This window comes from Limanda limanda, chromosome 15 (assembly GCF_963576545.1).
Source record: "Limanda limanda chromosome 15, fLimLim1.1, whole genome shotgun sequence".
NCBI lineage: Eukaryota > Metazoa > Chordata > Actinopteri > Pleuronectiformes > Pleuronectidae > Limanda > Limanda limanda.
In genome coordinates this window covers 14,757,906-14,779,353 of record NC_083650.1, presented here as the reverse complement: position 1 = coordinate 14,779,353, position 21,448 = coordinate 14,757,906, and the positions used below count along the sequence as shown (strand labels likewise).

Genomic DNA, 21,448 nt, shown 5'->3' with positions numbered 1-21,448 from the left:
ATATTGAACTTGTCACTTATCCAAATCACACCAAATCTGACAGTGATGTGGAATTAGAAGGTAGATATACATGACAAAAAGCAACAGTCTTCTGCTATAGCTTTAAAAAAAGTACATATAGACACACCCCAGGCCCAGACACCATTTACAGTATAAGCAAAGTTTAAAGTTAGAAAAAGACCTCTACGTGTTAAAGAACAGGGTCTCATATCACATTGTAGTTCCAAATTAGGTTAAATGAAGAATGTACAGAGCAGTGATGGCACACACACTTCCTAGCAGGAGGGTAATTGGCCGGCCTCCAGGCTGTGTGTTTGGAAGCTTGTCTAAACAAAATGGAGCTTCACCGGCTGCGCTGTGTAAACACTCGGGCCTTGACCCTGCGAGGGGTAAGAATTCTTTTAGCGAGAGAGTCCGCTGAGAGTCTGTCAGCTGAGCTCGTGTGCTGGGAGCGGGGGAAGAGGGCAGCCATACTTTCAAAAAAGTGAAATAAAGAAAAGAAAAGAAGAGACAGATGGGTGCTTCTGGAAGATTTAGAAAGGGGCTTAAGGTAAGTCATACAAAATATCTGCGTTCTTGTTCCGCTGCCCAGTGTCAGCCTGTGTTTATAACATGTTTCCAAATACGATTAAAGAGGTGTGAAGGTCGTCTCTGCTGACAGATCTAGTGGTGCACGGCATCATCGGCACTCCCATTCCCCTTATTCAGCAGATTCAGGGGGTGTGGCTGTGCCTTCAATCTTCATTAAGTCATCTTAAAAAAGCAGCGTCTACCTTTTGCACGGAGACTAGAGCAAGACCCTCAGGGGGTGGTGGTGGGGGTGGGGGGGTGACGGCTCACAACTGGCAATGATGGAATTTCCTCTATTTCCTGTATTCCTGTGTGCTGCTGTGCAAACACCGCCTGTCCCTTGGGGCTGGGCAGGATCTGGGGAAGTCGGCCTGTTTACCCATCACCCACCTGCCAACCCCCCCGAGAGGGAGCAAAGCACTCAGGACATGCCGTCAGTTTGTGTTGGGCCTCCAAATGACAAAGTCTGTTTGTTCAGCACTTCTTCACTTTCTTTCTCTTGCTCACTTTCCCTCTGTGTCGGGAACAGATGCATGCTGGGCTTTTCACAAATGGCAGCACCGTTAAGTATCACAGCGGGATTGTTTACTTCTGCTCTGGTGTCAGCTGAAGCCTCTGCTGGAGCAGTGTGTCAGTGAGGATGACGATTCGCAGGAGGACCACTCTCAGCATCTCCTGCTCCATCACACGCACTGTATATAAAGATCTTGTCTTGGTTTAGTCTTCATGCTCCATCTACTCTTGTTAGATCTGACATTGGTATTTGTAAATGTGGCATTACTTTGCTCAACCCTTTCCAAATCACAGTCATCCCAATCTTTTATTTATTCTCTGCACAGGTATATTTCTCAGCTGAATTCCCCTATTTCTGGGCCTTTCACCACAGTGCTCCAACTGATAAATCACCATGTGTCAGCAGCAGAACAAATATTCAGACTCTACTTTACTCAAGTACAAGCTGTAATACCACAACATAATACTATTTGTTTAACGGTCAAAGTTTAGCACAAGTAAACAAAAGCATTATCAGCTAAATGGAGTATTAAAAGTAAAATTAGACTCATTATGTTCTGCAGTATGTGATGAAGCTTTAAAAAAAACACTGAAAACAAATGTATTCTTTTGTCTCACCATGCGCACAGTAAAGTTTGTTTTTGTTGTTTTTGTCTTTAATGCATGTATATATTAGGTTTCACTACTTTCCGGTGTTATTTGATTTATATGCAGCACTTTGTTATTTTGATCTGGGAACACGGTTGTATTAAATAAACTTTACTTTCTCGCTTGCTTATATTATGGAAGAAGTCCCCCTATAGAGATGTATATACAATATTTATACACCAATAGTTTAAATTGCTGAGTTGGGTTGATGAAAATTAAAAAACTAATGGCTTATGTAATACTGCAATGGAAGAATAGAAAAAAGCTTTTTATTGAATGAGTTAATAGATTTGTAGTAGTCCTGTAACGTATAAAGTAAGTTTAAATTTCTTTAGATATTTCTTATATATGTAAAACAGGAAGAAGATGTACTGTCGGTTTTTGAAAATTTTGTAGGGGTCTTGTGATACCAAGAAGAGATGGGCCGAATGCTTTGGCATGACACAGAAATAAAAGCTATATGAACAGTATGTACAAACACCTATATATATATATATCATAAAAACATTTTTCGAAATATGACCCAGCTCATGTCACATTAACGTAAACACTTTTTTGCAGTCTTAACCTCTGCCAGAAAAACATCAGCACAAATATCAGGCCACAGCTCTGTCTCTAAAACAACAGACGACTCAAATATTTTTGCGATAAAAAATGAAAACACAGGAGCTGGTGCGGGGGAGTGGAGGCTCCTGAAACCAATTCACCGCCGCAGCTCTCTGACAGCTTGTGTTGCAAGAACAACAGAGGAAACGACACGCCCCACTGTTGAGAGAACACGAGAGGAGAAGTCCACGCTCCACTCACTGGTGCAAAGGCCACGGGGGAGTAATGGGGCTGATGCTAACTTTCATTTCATAAGCTCGGGCTTCTCCGGCAGTAATTAGAAATGTCTAACAGGAGCATATGGCAGCAAATCTGCTCGGTGGCCTCTTTGTCATCTCCTCACTTCCTGTCCCCTTTGTGCAGCAGGTCTTCCCCGACTTATCAGTTTCCCCAAACACAACAAGCCTCTGTGGCTCCTGGAAACCCGACACTTAATGTGAGCCTGGGTAATTAGATTAGCTATGCAACTGAGACTGAAGCGCTGTTATTCTATAAATTCAAATTCAATTTCAGCTTTGTTGGGGGGTTTTAAATCATGTCACGAGTTTGGCGCTTGACAGAGATGGTCCTATCCATCACTTGGGGGGGGCAAGCCAGCTGGAGGATAAACACGAGGTCCATTATGGGAAGGGGGGGGTCCCGCTGATGGATGTGGCCTCTACCCTGGAGCATCTGAGCTGCTGAACCCGTGCAGGGCGCTTTCTGACGTGGCGTCTCTCTCTGTCGGCTGCGAGCGGACCTGCTGCTGCTCTTTGCAACAAGTGAGCAAACAGACGTGAGGCAGAGGCCGAGGTGGGCGCTGTGAAATCCATCCACACGCAGTGAAAGGAAAATCTATCAGGTTGAATGTGGGATGGTAGGGGGCAGATATTTATTTAACAGACTGTTAGTTCTGTTAGAGGTCGACGAGTGTGAGGAGAAGGTCTGATCAATACCTGGGAAACTTTGCAAACCTACGCCATTTGGCTTTTATGACTTTTTTGCTGTGATGCCGGTGTCACCTTCCCTGTTCCCCTGGGGCTGGTGACCCACAGGAAATAAAAAGCCCAAACTTCCTATGAGAGTCACTCTCTCACCCTCCTACTCTCCAACAACCTTGGGTTCTGTTTCATTGTATTTTAACTCCACATCCCAAATTTTGATCTGTTGGTCAAGCCACCTTTCACACCTGTCAGTTTGGCTCGGACAAACTGAAAAGTCCAATGGTCTGGACCAAACGAGGTGTGAAAGCTCTCCGACACATAATAATGTTTTTTATTAATTTACATCTGTGTCGTTTTTGTCATGACAACATGAATAACGACATTGGAACAGTGCATGCATGAAGCTTGAGGTAATATAAAGTATGGGATTTGTTCTCATGCACACAGCTCGTATGTTTCAGACACGCTGCGTCTGTCTTGTACGATTCAGAGAAGCTTACGACAGGTCGGCCAGAGGAGCCGATGTCTGACATGCGGCAGCTGCAGTTTCTGCTGCTGTGGCTCGCCTGCTCTTTATCCTTTCATCAGGGCTGCGTTTATGGCTCAGACACGGCTTTAAATCCAACTGTCCTTTCCCAGGTTGGTCCTTTTCTACGCTTCACTGTTTAGGCTGCACTCCTGACATATAATCAGTCTTTTTCTTGAATAAACCATCTTTGAGAAAATGGACATCCCCAGTGGAAAAACTTAAGATATTCACCTGAGTCTGTAAAATACGGTTACGTGTAACATTTCTACTTTGGTTTCAGCTTTCGGGAATTAACATGAGCACCAGAAAAAAAACCAATAAACAGATGATTCCCCAAGAGCCACAACTGACCTTCTGCCAGAAGTTGATGTAGAAAACCTCTCGGGTGAAGTTGAAGTAGATGTTGGTGTCGTAGGCGTCGTCTCCAGCGTTAGAGATGGTCAGGTTCAGAGAGACGTTCCTCACACCGCCGAGGGCTAAGTGGGGTTTGCTGTACAGCCTGATGGGAAAATGAAGTAAACAATGTCTTTCAGAAAATAAACAAACTGCTTATAAATAAATGTGAGATGTTAAAGGAAGGGAGAGGGCAAATATTTCTATCAAGACGGCATCTGAGTTTGTTTTACTTTGAAGAGTAAACAAAGAGAAGTGATCTTCAAGTAGTAATGTATGTTGCAACTGGTTACCATGACAGACGTAAACCTTTACTAAACTCCTACAGGGAGCAGATGATCCACAACAAAAAGAAAGGGAACTCCCTAGCTATGGAAAAACATATGGATATCCTCCAAGCATGTGTCATGGTTCCACTACCCACACCCACATGGCCTATGAAGTCAGCTTGCACTTGAAGAAAAGACAAAGGAAGAGAATTTAAACAGTGAAGTCAGAGGTTGTTGTTTTTTTTTTACCCAGAAAGCAACAGTTTCCCATGAAGCCTCAGGTCTGCGGCGCAGTCGTCCGACAGGCAGTTCTTCTCAAACCACGTCTGGAGAGGAAACAGCAAAGTACACAGTTCATATGAGCTCATGCTCACAACACACCAACTCCATGTTCAGACTAGGGGGCAGTGTTGTGCTGATGTTGGAGCCATGCAGCAGAAGGGCCAAGACTCTTTGACTCTCTCTTTTAATTAGTCACAGGTTGGTCGATTGGTTTAAGGCTCAAACCCTGAAAGGAAACTCGCAGTCGAGCGTTCGACTTCGATGAGTTTCAGATAAATGGATTCTGTAGCTGCTGAGAGACGCAAATCCCGCCGCTTTAGCGAGAAGTGCAGACAGTGGGGGGAAACACATGTGGGGCAGGTTAGAGGTGGTTGCAAAGAAAATAAATGAACCGGCCTTTTTTGGATTCCACTCAAGAAAAGCTAACACAGACAATAATAAGCTGGTAACTAACACCGAATCATTATAACCTCAATTTTGAGCTATTTCCTTCATTCCTTCTGTGGCGCTGCAAGGTGTCAGGTGTGGGCGAGAAGTTCAGGTTCAGAAGCAGCTAAGGTGATGAACTGTATCAGGATTGATGGAAAGCAACTGGGATCCTCCGAGTACAGGAGGAGGATTAACATTAAACAAAATGCTGTTGTAACTCGTCTGATCTCAATCTTAATAAAAATGCAGAATGATACATTAGCTGGATGAAGAGGCTTCGTTCCGGGGTAAGAAATCCTCTCTGATGCCTGTCTGGCTCAGAACAATAAATGAGTTGCATGATATTGGGGCTAGAATGTTTTTTGTTCATAAATAAGTTTTTTTTTTACTCTCAATCCCAAATTAAAAAAGAGATTTTTCAAGGTAAAGTTTGAAATCACTCATCCCTACCCATCTTTAAGACCTATTTTTCAGAAGCTAAATTTAGAGGGTTTGGACATTGAATAATTACTGATCGGTATTTCACCTCATTCCTCACTGCGATCTTGTTTCCTTTCCTCCATCGCAGCACAGGCGTGAGCGCCGGCAGGTCTCGCTCCTGGTGTCCGGCCAGCACGTGCTTCCCGAGGCTGTACGCCACCTCGAACGTGATGGCGGTGAACACGTCCTTCACGTCTTTCTGCAGGGAACATGAACAAAAAATAGAGGGCTAATCCAAAGAATGTGTCCTGACCATATATACACAAAACTATTAAAACTAATCTCAACCTCAAAGCAATAACTTGTAAGAGCCCTGGGCAATTATAGCAATTTAACATCTTTCTCCAATTGACGTGGGGTGCACACACAGATTGCACTGCAGATTATGAGATCACACAGTCGGGATATGATGTTATCAATCACCGAGCCAGAGATCCACATGGATGATTGCAGATGTAAGTAAACGATAAACCACAGAATCATCTCAACTGGTTTTAATGGCCGTGTGACACGACTCATCAATTAATCTTTCTTTTTGTCATTCTGCTGAAGCAGTAGAATTAGGGCCACTGTTCTCAGCAGAGTGAACACATGGACCTTCTTATTAACAAAAAAAACCTGCTGGCACTGCCTCTGAGAGCTATCTTTGCAGTTTCTGGCAGCTCCATGTGAGACCACAGAAGAAGTGTTGGATTTGGCATCCGTCTTGGAAACAATGCAGACAAAATGAAAACCGAGCTTGAACGTGATCAAACCCCATATCTTCATTAGATGACAGCGCTGAAATAAAGACATGGGAAAAGCAGATACGAATGTTGCTTTTTCAACTCTCCTTTCTATCACAGCTCCACTCGGCTCTTTGAAGGCCGCTCGGTGGGTCTGACTCTGAAAGTGATGCCTAAAATCTGCCGCAATCATACAGCAGGCAACCTGTGCCCCTTTGCCCAACTGATGTCTGCCGACACGGAGCCGAACCCAAAACGTCAACACAAAGGGCTTCCCGGTGTTTTCGTCTGGCCACTCGTACTTTTGCCCTTTCTCTCTCTTTTGTCTGTTATCAGAGTGTTTTTCCACCCATCCTCTTTCCTCAGGCTGGGCCGGTCTGAGCTTTGAATACATTTAGGCAACAGCAGCGGAGGACCCACCCAACTCATCAACAGTGAGGGAGTTACAGCAGGAAGGAGCGGCCGTTAGTGCAGGACATGAGTAGACAAAAACAGAAGATTCGGGGCTCATTTGGGAAACGGTGGTGCACACAGATAAAACATGCGGCTGCTGGTAATATAAGAGAGTTTAAGTGATTTTCTGAAACTATCCGATTTTCATTATTAGACTGACAGACCAAAATATGTCTATTTCATTGTTAATGAATCTGTTTTTCTTTTGATTTATTAGTTTTTAGTTTAACTGAGAACTTTTTTTGGAGTTTTGAGTTCAAAACCAAAAGATATTCACTTTACTTTCAAAAAAGACCAATAAGACTGCCAATATGCATATTTGAAACGTAGTAGAGAGTTTTTTTCCTTTCATATATTTATTTTCTTAAGATATTTTGGGGTAGTTCACCTTTATTAACAAGACAGTGCAAACATAAGATTGGGAGAGAGAATCAGGAGGACTCGCAGCAAAAGGCCTATGGGAACCAAACCTGCGGCCCTATTCAAGAGGACTGAAACCTCCGACCTGACCCATTTTGAGCATCTGCAGCCATTCTCAGCTCTGTGGGGCTGAACTCTTCACACAGCAGCGCTTTGACCTTCATGTTAAAATCACAATGTTAACATATTCACAATGACAGCGCTAACAAGCTGATGCTGAGCAGGTATCAGCAGCAGCTGAGTCGAGTGCAGTGTACATTTTTGTCCGGCTTTGCCGGTAAGAAGGGAAAAGTAATCAGTCACTACCTGCACTGCTTAAGACTAGAATTGGTAACACAGTGCATTTTAACCATATATATGGTTATAAATGCTTCCAGTTAAGCAGAGTGGACAGAAAAAGGCGAGAGCATTATTCAGTTACCATATCAGTTATTACTACGCCATGAAAATTATGTTTATTTTGCAATGATCAAATTGTGTGATAATAATGTAAAGAGATGTAAATAATTGAAGACTCACTGTTTTTCTCTGAACAGTGATTTTCATTGTAACTTAGGGGAAAATAAATCATGTAAACAGAAAATGCTTAATGCTTGACATTAGATGTGTCTGACTTGACAAACTAATGTTTAAAATAACGATTCTATATCCTTGAAGTGGATGCTTTATAGAGAAGTCGATTAAGATTAAGATAGTATTATTTGTCCCAAACACATGCACAAGCACACTCATGCAAGGAGGGAAATGTAACCTCTGCTTTTAACCCATCAGGACACACAGAGCAGTGAGCAGCCATGTACGGCGCCCGGGGAGCAGATGCTGGGGGAGTAAGGTGCCTTGCTCAGGGGCACTAGACAGGGTTGGGAGAATCCTCTTGGATTTTTGGACAGATCAATCCAGGTTCGTCTTTTTGTTGTTTCTCCGTGGAGTCGAACCAGAGACCTTTTCTGCCCATAGTTCAAGTTTCTGCCACTAGTCCCCCGCCTCTCCAAAAGAGGCACCACTGGGAATTGAACCCAGGATCTCCTGTTTACTAGACAGGCGCTTTACCAACTAAGCCATAGCGCCGGGTATCTTAGGTCGTCAAATGTAGTGAGACAAGAAAACAATAATCAATATGTATGGGATAATCTAATAATCTTATTTTAACAATTACACTTGGTTAGATCTGCAGTTTTTGCGTAGCCAGCAGATACGGTTGTAAACTTTTTGTATCCTACTTGTTCTTTGACGTTAATCTTGGGCCCAAACTACCCACTAAAACAGTAGCAGTGGTCAAGTAAGGCTGGGTAACAAAGCTGTTAAAAAGTAATTGACCTCACATCCATCCCTGGAGTACAATCCATGCCTCATTGGAGTTACAGAGGTGGTGTTGTTCTGCTAGTGTGTCGGCTCAACTGGGCGGTAACATGACACAGTGTGGCAGTCAGCGCCGGACAGGAGGTGGTAGACTATGTGTGGCACTGGCAGACTCCTCAGCCTCAGTGGCCATTAAAGCAGAATGCCTGAAATGGCCCCTGTCCTCTGGCCTCCGGGTGAACTGACCCCCTGGGAGTTGGCTGCTCGGGTCTCCAGTCCCAAACTCCCACCGCTTATCTCACATTTTCACAGGCCACAAGGGAACTGAGGGCATAATGACCTGAAATGAAATGTGTGTTTGCAAAATCTCATTCTTTAAGAGGGACTGTAAACAGGCCCAATCCTTCCATTAAACCAGTTTGACTTTGAGGGTTTTCCACATTTCTTAACAGAGCATATGTTATTATAAAGATACAGGATGGTTTTCTTCTTGAAGCACAGATTGCAAACTAACTGGGGAGCCCCCAAGACTCACAGCGGGCTCACACTAAAAGTGTCGGCGGCTGTTCAGTAACACTTGGCCCTAAGTTTTTATTATCCCTTTATCAATGCTGCCAATGGCCCCTCCCGCATTTACCCCCCGCTCCTCTCATTTACTCCCTCCCGATCCTGCTTTTAATTCGTTTATTTATGGACCAGAGGAATTCCTGAGCTCCAGCTGAGAAGGGAAACGGCTGGTGTTAACTGCCTGCCACACATTATTTAATGGAAAGAAACCCAACAACTGCTCCTTACATGACGGGGAGTTCACAAGAGAAAACTTTGTCACAGGTCATTTTCTGCTCAAAGGCTCCCACTGGTTTACTACACATTCAAACATAAAGGCGGCAGGGTGTGTCCCTGATCTCACATCACACAGAACAATGCTGGGATTTATGCTTCTTAAAGGTCATAACAACCAGAGTGGACATAAGAAACAGCAGGTTTATATGAGTTTTTAACAGTTTTAAAGCAACAATATATGATAATTGAAAGATATAAATAAAACATCATTCCTTTTACATATGATAGATGTAGGATAAAGTTCACTAATGTTAGCCAATATAAGATAAGATTCAAATAGGTCTGGAGTTGTGTTCATTAATGACTGCGTCAACTGCTTTGAGAAACAATCGACCAATCAGAGGCCTGTAGGCGGAGTTGACAATGTTGACATTGTACGTGCAGTTTATGTGATGCTTTCTGCAAACAGACTGTATATTAAGATGGACGCAAAAGTAGAGCCAAGCGTCTTGAACACCAGTGGCTGGCTGCAGTATGGATAATACTATACCTGCCTCCTCCATGATAATGGATGGAACATGGGCCCAAACTAAAAAGTCAAAATACGCATCAAATATAGATGCTGTCTGTCATTGTAGGTGGTTCCTCTCGTATTGATCTATATTCATTTACTATTTTTTCCAAAAGGTTTGGTTTTAATTAGTTATTTGATGTGATAAAAACGGGAATAAGACTCAAGAGAGCTGAGACCTACTCCTGGAGGTGTGTGGTTTAACATTGTATGATTCAGTCCCATTCATCATGCATGTATTTCTGCGAGAAACCTTCAAAATACTACTAGTGAAAAAAGGTACATTTCTGGCATGGTCACTTAGAAATAGTCTTATTATTGGTTCCAGTCACACAACTGGAGATGCCAGCACACTCAATAGGAAGCGGCTGTTTTCCAGCAGTTTCCAGCATTCTTTGGAAACTGTAAATTCTCAACAATGGGGTGAAAATCTGCATGGACAGCAGTCGGGAACATTAATGACTCACTTGATACAAACTCTTCATCCCAGAATGCATCTTCATATAGTTAACTCATGGCATGGGGGACAGCTAGCTACCCCTGCATATTTTGAAAGAAAACAACTGGGAGTTAAACCTTCACCTACAACCCCCCTCTCTGTGGAACAAGGTCTCTGCCAATATACTATCTCTGTGTTTATCTTCACACTCAGGACCCATTTATTTAATACTAGGGCTGAATTCGCCCCCCCTTTCCAGCCATTCTTTCCCCTCGATTTCCCTCTCTGCAACATGTATGACTTTTTCCCTGCTGGCATATGTTTTTGAGAGCATACACACTGCTGGTGTATGAATGAATCTGGCTAAGTTGAACATATTTTATAGATTTCACCCTGAACTCTGGTTGAGCTGCAGGAGTTATTCTCCTGTGCTGCGAGCTCTGATTCTCTCACATGTTAATCTGATCAACAAGATGGCAACGTACCAAGCTGCCCCCTTCATGCAGAGCAGCTCCAGCGTGGTGGGTGACTGGAGGATGACGTCAGGCTGCGAAACCCTCTGATCCTCACTTTAAACGCACCACGCTTGGCTGCAATGCACAAGAGCTCCTCTCTCAGCCAAACCATTCTCCGAACAGCGTATAGCCTACGGGCTCGGTCATGGGAAGTCTTTATTAACTTGTGAAGGAAACGTGCACACAGCACTCCTTTTAAGGACAATGCGTGTTTGGATGACTCGCAGGTTGAGGCCATTTCATTCAAGGGCTAAACTCCAGGGATTCTTGGTTTGAATGGAAAAAGCTTTTTAGCTAAGTGATGACTGGGTTCAGCCTGTCAAAGGGTTGGGGCTATGTGTGTTTACTGAGACTAATGGAGACAACTTGAAATTGAAAGTATTTACAGTAACTGCAGCACATTAAAGACGTCCTTGAAAATAGACAAGACTGTTAGTGAAACTCAGTGTGTATCTCTCTGCTGTATTGACTGGATGTCAAACTATAGCAGCTGCTCAGCTCTGAATAGGTTAGCAGATGTTGGGACGTTTAGAATGACAAACTACGTAGGAGCAGGAATGAGTATCATTGCATTGTTTTTAGCTAGAAACCTTTTTTTGGAGAGGTCAACTATAAACAGCTTCACTCAGTCAGTGAAAACGATCCCATGGCTCCTAAATCTTTCTCGTCTCGTGTCTTGACAGAAAGATCAGAGTCTTTACATGCTTCGCTTGACACCGCAGCTCCTTGAAACAACAGAACAGCTTCATTCATTCTTAAATCCGGGAAATTGCACAGCCTCATACTCAACAGACTATTGGTTTGATCTCCTCTTACTTGATTGAGCGTGATCCTTAGTTAACTGGTGTTGGCAGTGATGGGATATTAAAAAACAATCTGAATACCTTCTTCAAGGACATTGTCAAGGACTTCTCAGTAAGACTGAATGCAGCTGCATCTCAATGTGGTGATTTTTTACTGTTAAAGTCCTCAAGTGGCCGTTCTATTGTTTTGTTATATTAGCTGTGCTTGCTTTCATTTCCTGTGTCCACTCATGGGCTGTTCTTTTAGTTTTAAATACTCTTTTGGGAAGCAGCAGAACAAAAAACCAGACACTGACATATTCCCACCATATAAGCTGATATTGTGAACCTATCCGCAAATTATATAAAACAAAATTTCATAGTTATCATATTCAATACTTATAAGTCATACATACCCAGCAGACACAAAGTGACCTAATAATTTATTTGGAATCATGTTTGTGGCCTCCAGGCAAATCTAAGTCCAACAGTCCCTGTCCTATTTTCTATATTTTGGTCTCTGCCGTCTCCATCACTTGATTGTTTAGGGAAAACAATTCCCGAGGGAAATATCTGGTTGTTTACCTGCTAAAAGCTTCACTATGTTCAGTATAGGTAGACACTAACATTATCTGCTTGCCACATGGTCCAGGGCATGTGAAGCACAGTCAGTGTATCAGAGCTGCTTCACTGAAAACAGCTGCGGCAGTGGTGAGAGTGACCTAAAGCAGTAGGTCGCAGGCTGTAAAATCAGGCTGTTGTGGTCAGTTTTCTAATCCTCAACTAAACTCCAGATGAGGGAGATGAATTGCTGTGCGTCTTGTTCTTTTATTTCTGTTTTGGGGGAAATATCTGGCTCTTTGGTTTACAATATCTAGCTTCATTTACATTTCTTTGTCATAAAGATTTGATGAATGCATCATTGACAGTTTTGTTTTCAATTTATTTGGATAAATAACGGCCGATAAATTGGTGTCAGACATTTTTTACCTTAATATCCGTATCTTAATTGGTGCCAAAAAGTCCATATCAGTCGGGCTCAACTGAAAAGCGCTTAAAAACCTTAATGAACTACAGATTTAGAAAAAATGTCTTGTCCAAAACAATTACATGAATCCGTGAAAGTAACAAGTCTGGGAAAGTGTTACTAATGAACCAAAAATGCACCTAAATACCTTCATCCTGTCCAAACCCAAATAAATCTGAGTAATATGAAAACGCTGCACTACCAGTCATACCAAATGTGTTCAGTATGCCTTTGAAAAGCGGTTCCCGCTCAACATGAGCCATTTTTACTCCAACCACAGGAAAATCTTTCAGTCTGTCTGATGTTAGTAGTAGACAGTGATTCTCAGATGTCTGTCCAGCCTCAGGCACCGGGACGATACATCACACACTTCACACACTCGGCAACCTGTTGTGGATAAAGACACACACACTGTGCCCGAAAAACAAATTGAACTGACAGGGCATTTCAGCAGAAAGAGAACAGTAGAGCTCAGGACTCACTGAACTGTGTCTAGTACAAAACCGCCCCAAATATGTACTTATTACTGAGAGCTAATCTAGGGATGGTTCTGCTTATTAAGGTAATTTAGTTAGAAATGAAAACAAATGTGTGGATTTACAGGACATTGAGCGTCTTTGCCATATTTTCAACTCTTGCACAAATAAATTCTAAACCTCTTCTGACTGACAGTGAGAACCCTTCACTTGTTTCTGTGGCAAATGGACAAGATGGATAGATATATTTTTACATCAGACTTGCTGCCATATGAAGCTTGAATGATTCTCAATCTTCCCCAGTTTTTAAATCACAACGGTCAAATTTGTTCTCACTTCTTCCTTGATTTGTGTCAGTTTGATTTTAAGGCAGTCGTCGGTCACCGTTAATGCCAATATTGACAATAGTCCCTAGTTAGGAATTCTCCTTGAATGTACAACATGTAATTTCAGCTGCTCGGGGTCTCTCACTCAAAAGACTAACAATAGAATAGAGTTTGATGATATGGTGAAGCAACGTGGGATCATGGGAGATGCTGCCATGCTGATGATAATCCAAATGATGTGAACCCGGCCAAAATGATGTTCGAGGATGAGATAATGTATCAAAGTTTTAAAAAACAGACGACTAGCTATCAAATAGTTTTTTCTTCCTCATCTGTTGTTGGCTCCAGGAGTTATAGCAGAGGCAGACAAAGCTGCAGCAGACACAGATATGATGAAACGACCCCTTACTTTGAATAAAAGTTGAAATTTCATTGATGGAAACATTTTGGATACTGTAAATACAGTCGAGAAAATATATAAAACAGGTCTAGTCATGTTCACACATTTTAATCTGACAAATTATATCTTCAGTGTCACATGGAAAAAGAGAAGCGACACAAAGAAACCTTTAGCCGAGCTGCTGTACATTTTCAAAAACACATTTTTGAGGAGAACCATTTCGGCCCGCTGTTGTCATGAAAACGTAAATCAACCAAATCCTAACCGTTTGCAGACTGAGTGTTGGTAGATACGGCCACGTGCTTTAGTGTCTCCCATGAGTATTCGCATATTTCCTCCCATCTAAAACAGAGGAGCACCATCACGTAACTGACAGGAAACGTATACCATCTGCACTGTCACATGCAAAACATGTATTTGTCCACACTACCTGCTGCGCACACACACCAACTCTCAGTTAGATGACTCTCCTTCAATAAAGATCCCAAGGGAGCAGATAAGGAGATATGCACCTCGGAGAGTGTATTGAATTTACTGCTTTTTAAAACAATGGTCACGTAAACACAAATTACAAGAAACTTTTACGGCCTCGCATGCATCATGAAGAAAGCATTCAACATTTGACCCTTGGACAGTTAAAACCACAGCTGGGATTTATAAAGGAGAAGAGAAAAGGTGCCTCACTACCCCCAGTGGAAATTGGCAGATGGAGTAGGTTTACGGCTGAAACATACCAAATTCATCAGCTTGTTATTTTTACTGCTTACTATCAATGGCTTGATTTAATGCCAACGCGAACCAGAGCTGCATTAGGGCAATATCTGGAGCTGAAATCAAGCCAGAAACAGTAAATACACTGATGTGTTCCCTCATATCTGGGTTCCTCCTCACTCAGCTCCCATACTGTGATATTCTCAACATTACTTGTGTCTGTTCTATTTTCACTCTCATTTGAGGGAATTGCAAGGCTTTACTATTGGACATGACCCTAAAGTTGGCCTGTAGAAATTCAGGGGGAGACTTTGACTTAGATTGGTCTAAAAGGTCTTGTATGCTAGGCTGTTTGTTTCCCAAATTCTTGACCCGGGGTCTCCTGTCATCTTTTATCTTTAAGCCCCTAATGCACCCATTGCAACCTGACTGATGAGTCTGGAGTCACCACAAGGACACATTCACGCGGTCCCTTGAGAAGCAAAACAGACCTTTAAGCTGAAAGAAAAAAGGAAGAATCCAGATGAGGTCCTTTTAAGGAAGCAGCTCTGTGTTTTGAGAACCGGGAACAAGGTGGATTTAGACACCATTTAAGTCTGTGTTATGTTTTTGGAAATAATGGGGAGAATACTAATACTACCACCACAAATAACAAGAGCTTTCGCAAAAATGTCACACTCAAATAGAATAGAAGGAGGTAAATATAGCGCACTAAGTAGCAAATATGGAGCAATTTCAGGCACCGTCTTATTGGGTTTGAACTCTTTGGACTGAAGGCATCAGGATTTTGTTGCCATTTAGGACGAACAACAAGCATCTGAAGACTTCCTGTCTATGAGAGATGAACTACCCTCAACATCCCGACAAAGATTCTTTCTGTGTAAACAGGAAGCTCGTAATCTGTGCTCTTGTTCATAAAATTAAAGAAGCACAGTGAAAGAAGGAGGAGGATTCCTTTACAGAAGTCACAGCTGATGATTGTCACACCACGTCCTGTATTTTTAAACAATACTACTTTGTAATTGCAGACTTTTGTTGTTATATTATATAAATCAGATAACTACCCGCTGGAAGATGAGACACCAGCAGCTCAGATTTTGCAGTTTTTTAAATATAGTTCAGTGTGTTTGAGTCCATCCTGGTGACAGAGGAAGTCTCCACATGCTTCCTTCATCTGATTTCATCACTGAGCCCAAAATCAGAGGAATTGTTTTACCCATTTGTTGTTGTTGGATCTTTTGTTTTTAGACAAAGCCCCTGATAAAAACTCAAAACACAAATTGGTCAAATCCACCTGATTTGTACTGGACGGTAACATCACTCCTGCCTACAAACATATTTCCTCTGTATATATTTGCTCCACTTCCTGTGTGGTGGATCTCGCCCATTTAGACAGGAAGCAGAATTTGATGCTGACGCAACGTCATAAGCTAATATTAACAAACGGGTCAAGCAGAGGGAAATGAGGGCGGTGGAGTCAAAGAAAGGTGGTCCTGGAAGCTTTGTGGATGGGGTTTGAGGAAGCAACCTTTTGTGTTATCTTGGTGTGGTGGAGCACAAGCACCATCACATTATCACATTCTGACTCAACATACATGTTTAACCATAAAACATGGAGAGAGAAACTCTTTCACTGCGGCCACCCATGACGCTGCCTCAAAATGACATTGCAGAGCAGCGATGCGGCCGAGGGACTTTGGAAACATTTTTGCCCGACACGCTTTGCTGCCAAAATCAACATGTCGTCTAATCTGCCCAACCTCTGGTCACGTCTCGATAAAAGCAACAACGACGGATTTACTACGCCGGCAACAACAAAGTAGAACTAGGACTAACAAGCAGCGTTAACCACAAGTAATACCGCACTTCCATTTTCAGTGCAAATTCATGAACTTCACGAGGAATCTGATTTGTTTTACTGTAACAAAAGCCTGTCGGAGTCTGTGCTCTCCCAAAACAAGCCTGTGGAACTGTTGAATGTTCACTCTGGCATGACCATGTAGGGAAATCCTGACCAAAATATTACCCTGAGCTAAAATTAACCTTGATAGCTCTTCCTTAGTGTCTAGTAAATACTATCAACATACCTGCAGACCAAGCATTCAGACAATCTTATCTATGTGGAAGGGTCTAAGACATTTTACACTTGATTTATCATTACAGTGCAGCGCTCGATTATTTTTGTAATACATTTTTTCATTGTGTTCTCTATAAATACTATGGGTGCTGCCAGTTGTAATAGAAGGCAGCTGGATTTCATTAACTCCCTGCTATATACTTTCATTGTATCAGCTCTCTTGGCCCGAGCTAAATGAAACCAGGGGAACAGCATCAAGGGAATTGCACGTTTCTATTGAACTGTAAGGAGGCAAACAAAGCCGGCAGTGTGGCAGCGGCCCAGCTCCGGGTTTCCACGTGCCAGACACTGCTCTGGGACTCCTGTCTGACTTTAGATTTCAGTGACAGGAACTCCTGTTCTTGCTTTGCTCTCCAGAGCTTCCTGTTTGTCTGTCGGGATCAGACTTGGGTCAAACAGTAAGTGTAAATTATTATTCACGTTCTGTTGGCCTCACTTTGAGGAACAGATTAGTGGATTTAACCACATAACACACTTAAATGATGTCATGTAAGATGTCAATCACTGATAAGAGTATTACAGTGTGAGTTTCATCATTTTGATCGTACAGATCTTTTAACATTGTCATTACATGGTATGAGCCACAGGTCCCTGAGGGAAAGCAACAAGTAAAATATCTGAAAAAAACAGTTTCCCCCAGTTTGTTTGTTAGTAAGCAGGACTACAAAAAACACAACTGAACGTATTTCTATAAAACTTGGTGGAAGGATGCACTATGGGCCAGGAAAGAACCCATTAAAGTTTGGCGAGGATCCGGGATTTTTTTTATCACATTCTTCAACATTGCGAAAGAGTTACTCAATACTTTCAATGTTGTCCCAGACAGTGATTCATGGATCAGGCTCCTTTAGGCACATTCATCAATGGCAATCAAAGCAATCTCTTGAACACTATCTGTTTCTGATCAAAGCAAATTTCAGACCTAGGACCACGACACACTCAAGCTACAAACATTTATACAAACGATTTGTTTCTCGATTTGTCTTTTCGTCAGCAAAATCTCAGAAAACTTGGAAAAGGGGCTTTTCATAATTTCCCAAAGATCTAGTTGACGTTGACAATAACTTCTCATGCCTACTCAAGGACCCAAGACCCAGACCAAGTCAGTTTTCAATGATAAAATGAGTTAGCATATCGGAAGCTACAACTGGGGAATGTTTGCTAAAAAAGTTACAAAACGAAACACAAAAGAGATATAGAGAGATATCAGACGATGTTGACAGTGCAGTCTCTTGTAGGTAACCGATCATAGAATGGAGTTCTCACTGCTTGCAGTAACATAATCAGCTCGTCTAGGGGACCCTGTCCCAGCTCGGGGCCCAATTGACCTCTTTACCTAACCTGTTGCAACACCCCTGGCTGTTACAGCTTTAGCATTTTGTCGGTGCCCAATTTCAGAAATCACCATTTGTGGATGCAAGCAGGCCGTTAGATAAGATGAAATTACATTAATGAACTTGATAATGCACAAAAACACAGGACAGATTTATTCTCTTTAAATTGCAAAAATGCAGTTTATATTTGTCTTCCCGGTTTTGTTTTTTTAACACAATACAGGATATAAAACATTGATCATCCAGCCAATTGAGCCAAAATTAGCCTTCAACACTATTGCCTTCCAACTCAATTTCCAGAGATAATCCTACAAGTATCCTGGTTCCTCCTGTTACTTCATAGAACATCAATCGTCTATCTACCCGGGCTGAAACTCTCATGCAGTGTTGTACTCAAATCCAACATGTCTGCACAATCAAATTTTTCCATTCAGTCAAAGGCAACTGGAGACTTGCAGATGCCATAAATGCATTTAGCTTTCACAAATAGATATTCATCCTGCAGATGCCTCAATAACAACAGCAGTCTTCAGAATAAAGTTTGATGGAGCTTTAAATACTCCGCTGGTGCCAAGCGAACGTTTCGGGGACATGAGATATATGGGACACACACTCAGTGGGATGTAGGCCAAAGGAAAGTGAGAAGGATACTTTACATGCTAAATTAAACAGACAACTGTTACAGGCAGGGCCCAAGCCGCCTATTTTAGCTCCTCCACGGAGACCGTGCTGCATCTACAGCGCGGCATCATACCACTCGTGACCACAAATGGAAGTGGCTCTTGGCCCGAGTTCAAGGCTCACGTGTGCTGTGGCCGCTGGGGGACAAAACACGTCCACGACGATGGATGAACCGCCAAAAATGTAAACACACCATGAGTTGCCATCGAGGAAAAAGTGCTGAACGTCCAAAAGAGGAATACTTAAACCGTGTTTACCGAGACGAGCAATACATCAAAGCGGAGTGAGCAGTAAAATCCAGCCTGCAGTCAAATTGTATGTGACACAATTGATAAGGAATGTTTTATTGTTTGGAATAAGATATACAACACTCTGTAATGTTGACATGACACCTGCTGCACTGGTAAACTATGAGATCCACTAATAAACTCCACTTCACATAGAGTATGCATAGTATAGAATATGATCTTATTACTTTCACCAAGGACGTTATGTTTTCACTTATTTGTTGTTCATCTGTTTTGTTGTCAGTTAGAAGGATGTTAATAAGTAATAAATACATTTTGTGGATGGGTGGGGTATGACCTAATCATGTAAAAAGTAAAAACCCAGATTGGTGCAGATCAGGAGGCAGATCCAGGACTTTCTTCAATGTTCTGTAACATTGCGTGATAAGCATTTTCGTTGATTTCTCAGAGAGCAATTTGTATATGTGCAATTTGGTGAAGATCTGATAAAAATGTTGATGTAGTAAATTTAAATGTGGTTTCATAAGTGCACTGTTAGGCCTTGGCGGTGGTATGTCCTTAAGAGTTTTATTAATCTGTGCTAGAGTCTTAAATATTTTGATGACGTTAATCCTCATTTCCACCAACTATTATAGTGTTAATGGTAAATGGACTGCATTTATATACAGTGGCACATTTCTTGTCCTAGTTGGTACAGTGGTCAGCAGTGTTGTCCCACAACAAGAACATTCTTGGTTCAAAATCCCTGTTTGGCCAGGGGTCTTTCCGTGTGGAGTTAATTAGTTTGCTAATTGTTCATTGGAGATTAAATTGTGCGTGGTTGTGAGTGTGAATGGTTGTGTGTCTCTGTATGCTGGCCCTGTGATTTGCCGGTGACCTGTTAAGGTTGAACCACTTCTCTTGCCCAATGTCAGATGGGATTGGTTCCAGCTCCCCTGCACCCTTCAAAGAACCGTCTCTAATGAATAGTCGTAGCGACCATTCAAAGCGCTTTACAATACAAGTGACTCTATTCTATCACACATTCACCCAGGGGCAAGGAATCAGTGTCTTGCCCAGGGCCACTTGGAATACCTCGGAATACCTTGGAATTAGTAGACGATCCACTCTCCCTCCTGAGCCACAGCTTTCCCAGGTTTTTGTTCTCACTGCCACTATAATAAAGTTCAATTAGTTAGGTGAGGTATCCGCTTGCAGGTGAATAATTCTACAAACATTCAATCTATTTCACTACAACTGCTTCGCCTCACACAATAACATGGAAAACCAATCCACACTATGGCACACCAACTAAACAGAATTACTTGAAACAACACATTCAACTGAGGAATTTCCCCAAACAGATGATGATTCGATTGCTAAATGACTCATTTCCATCTCACGCACAGCACCTCTGGTTATAGGAGCCCTAATCATTCTTCAGTCATCACTTTTAGGAACTGTTCTCCCTAATGTGATCTACAACCCAAGTAGAAGCCTGCGTGGAGTTTATTTAGCTATAAATAACCAAACAAAGTCCATCTGGAGGGGCCGGTATGCTGTCAGCCGTTGCCAACGAAAACATGTTTAAAATGATCAGAAAGACTTGCATAATTTCAGAAGGAATTAATCCAGGACAAAAATGTTAGGATTGAATTTTTACCGTCTGAGCTCTGCGAATGTCTCCTGATAAATTATTTGTGTTCTCGACAGTAGATGATTTACTGAGTAGCCCGTCCAGCTTTTTACTCAATGTCAGATGGTTTCAGATCAAGCAAAAACTACTTTAACAAAAGTGCATTATTAACTTTGCTGTTCGCTGAGGTCCATAAAAAGTGTTTAATTTAAAAAGTCAACAATCGGGGGGGTCGACAGATGGTCAGAGCAGTTACAAACGTGAGCGTGGCTCAGAATAGCTCGTGCCTCATGCCTCCAGCGGCCCCTCACGCATCAGGACTCGAGCAATCAACCCTGACGTGAGGGTTTTCCATCAGCGGTGCCAGCATGCAGCCCCTGTTGACACAACAGCACCCTCCCGCCCTGCTGTGACGCTGCGGCCCTGTGTTTTTCAATGCATGTTTCAGCTGTGAGCAGGGAGGAGTGGGCGTTCAGGCCGCCCCTTCCTCCACCCCCACCACCCCCTGCCACCCACCCTTAAAGATGGCAGGCAGCTGGTTTCCATTAGCATACCTCTACTAGGGAATGGGAAGAACTGGCTCATGTGGGCTGGACACAAGAATATAAATGATGCAACTGGTCAAGCAGACGTGACCCCAGACAGATCATCTCTGATTATGGTGATCCTTCCTTTCTTCTGTTATCATGATAGGTCACTACTTTTCATACATAAACCAGTCATTCAGCCCGTAAACAAGTCTGGTAAGGTTGTGATTTGGGCACCAAACCTTCCCCATCCTGTGTGGCTTTTCAGGGTTTGGTAGCTCTGGGAATCTCGCTTTAGTTTTTTTTGCTGCTGAGCAGGTGGAATGTGTAGATACAT

At 42.4% G+C, this 21,448-nt stretch overlaps 1 protein-coding gene and 1 non-coding gene across 2 annotated transcripts in view; both read right to left on the bottom strand.

Moving 5' to 3' along the window:
- Positions 1-21,448, bottom strand: part of itga9 (integrin, alpha 9) — a 53,330-nt gene that overhangs the window by 12,494 nt on the left and 19,388 nt on the right. Inside the window, exons 16-18 of the mRNA XM_061086923.1 lie at positions 5,689-5,841; positions 4,701-4,777; positions 4,141-4,288 (exon numbers count right to left, since the gene is read on the bottom strand). Coding sequence (XP_060942906.1) covers positions 4,141-4,288; positions 4,701-4,777; positions 5,689-5,841 — 378 coding nt within the window. The remainder of the gene's footprint in view (positions 1-4,140; positions 4,289-4,700; positions 4,778-5,688; positions 5,842-21,448) is intronic.
- On the bottom strand, positions 8,236-8,308 carry trnat-agu (transfer RNA threonine (anticodon AGU)). Its single transcript has one exon. It is a non-coding gene; the product is annotated as a tRNA-Thr (tRNA).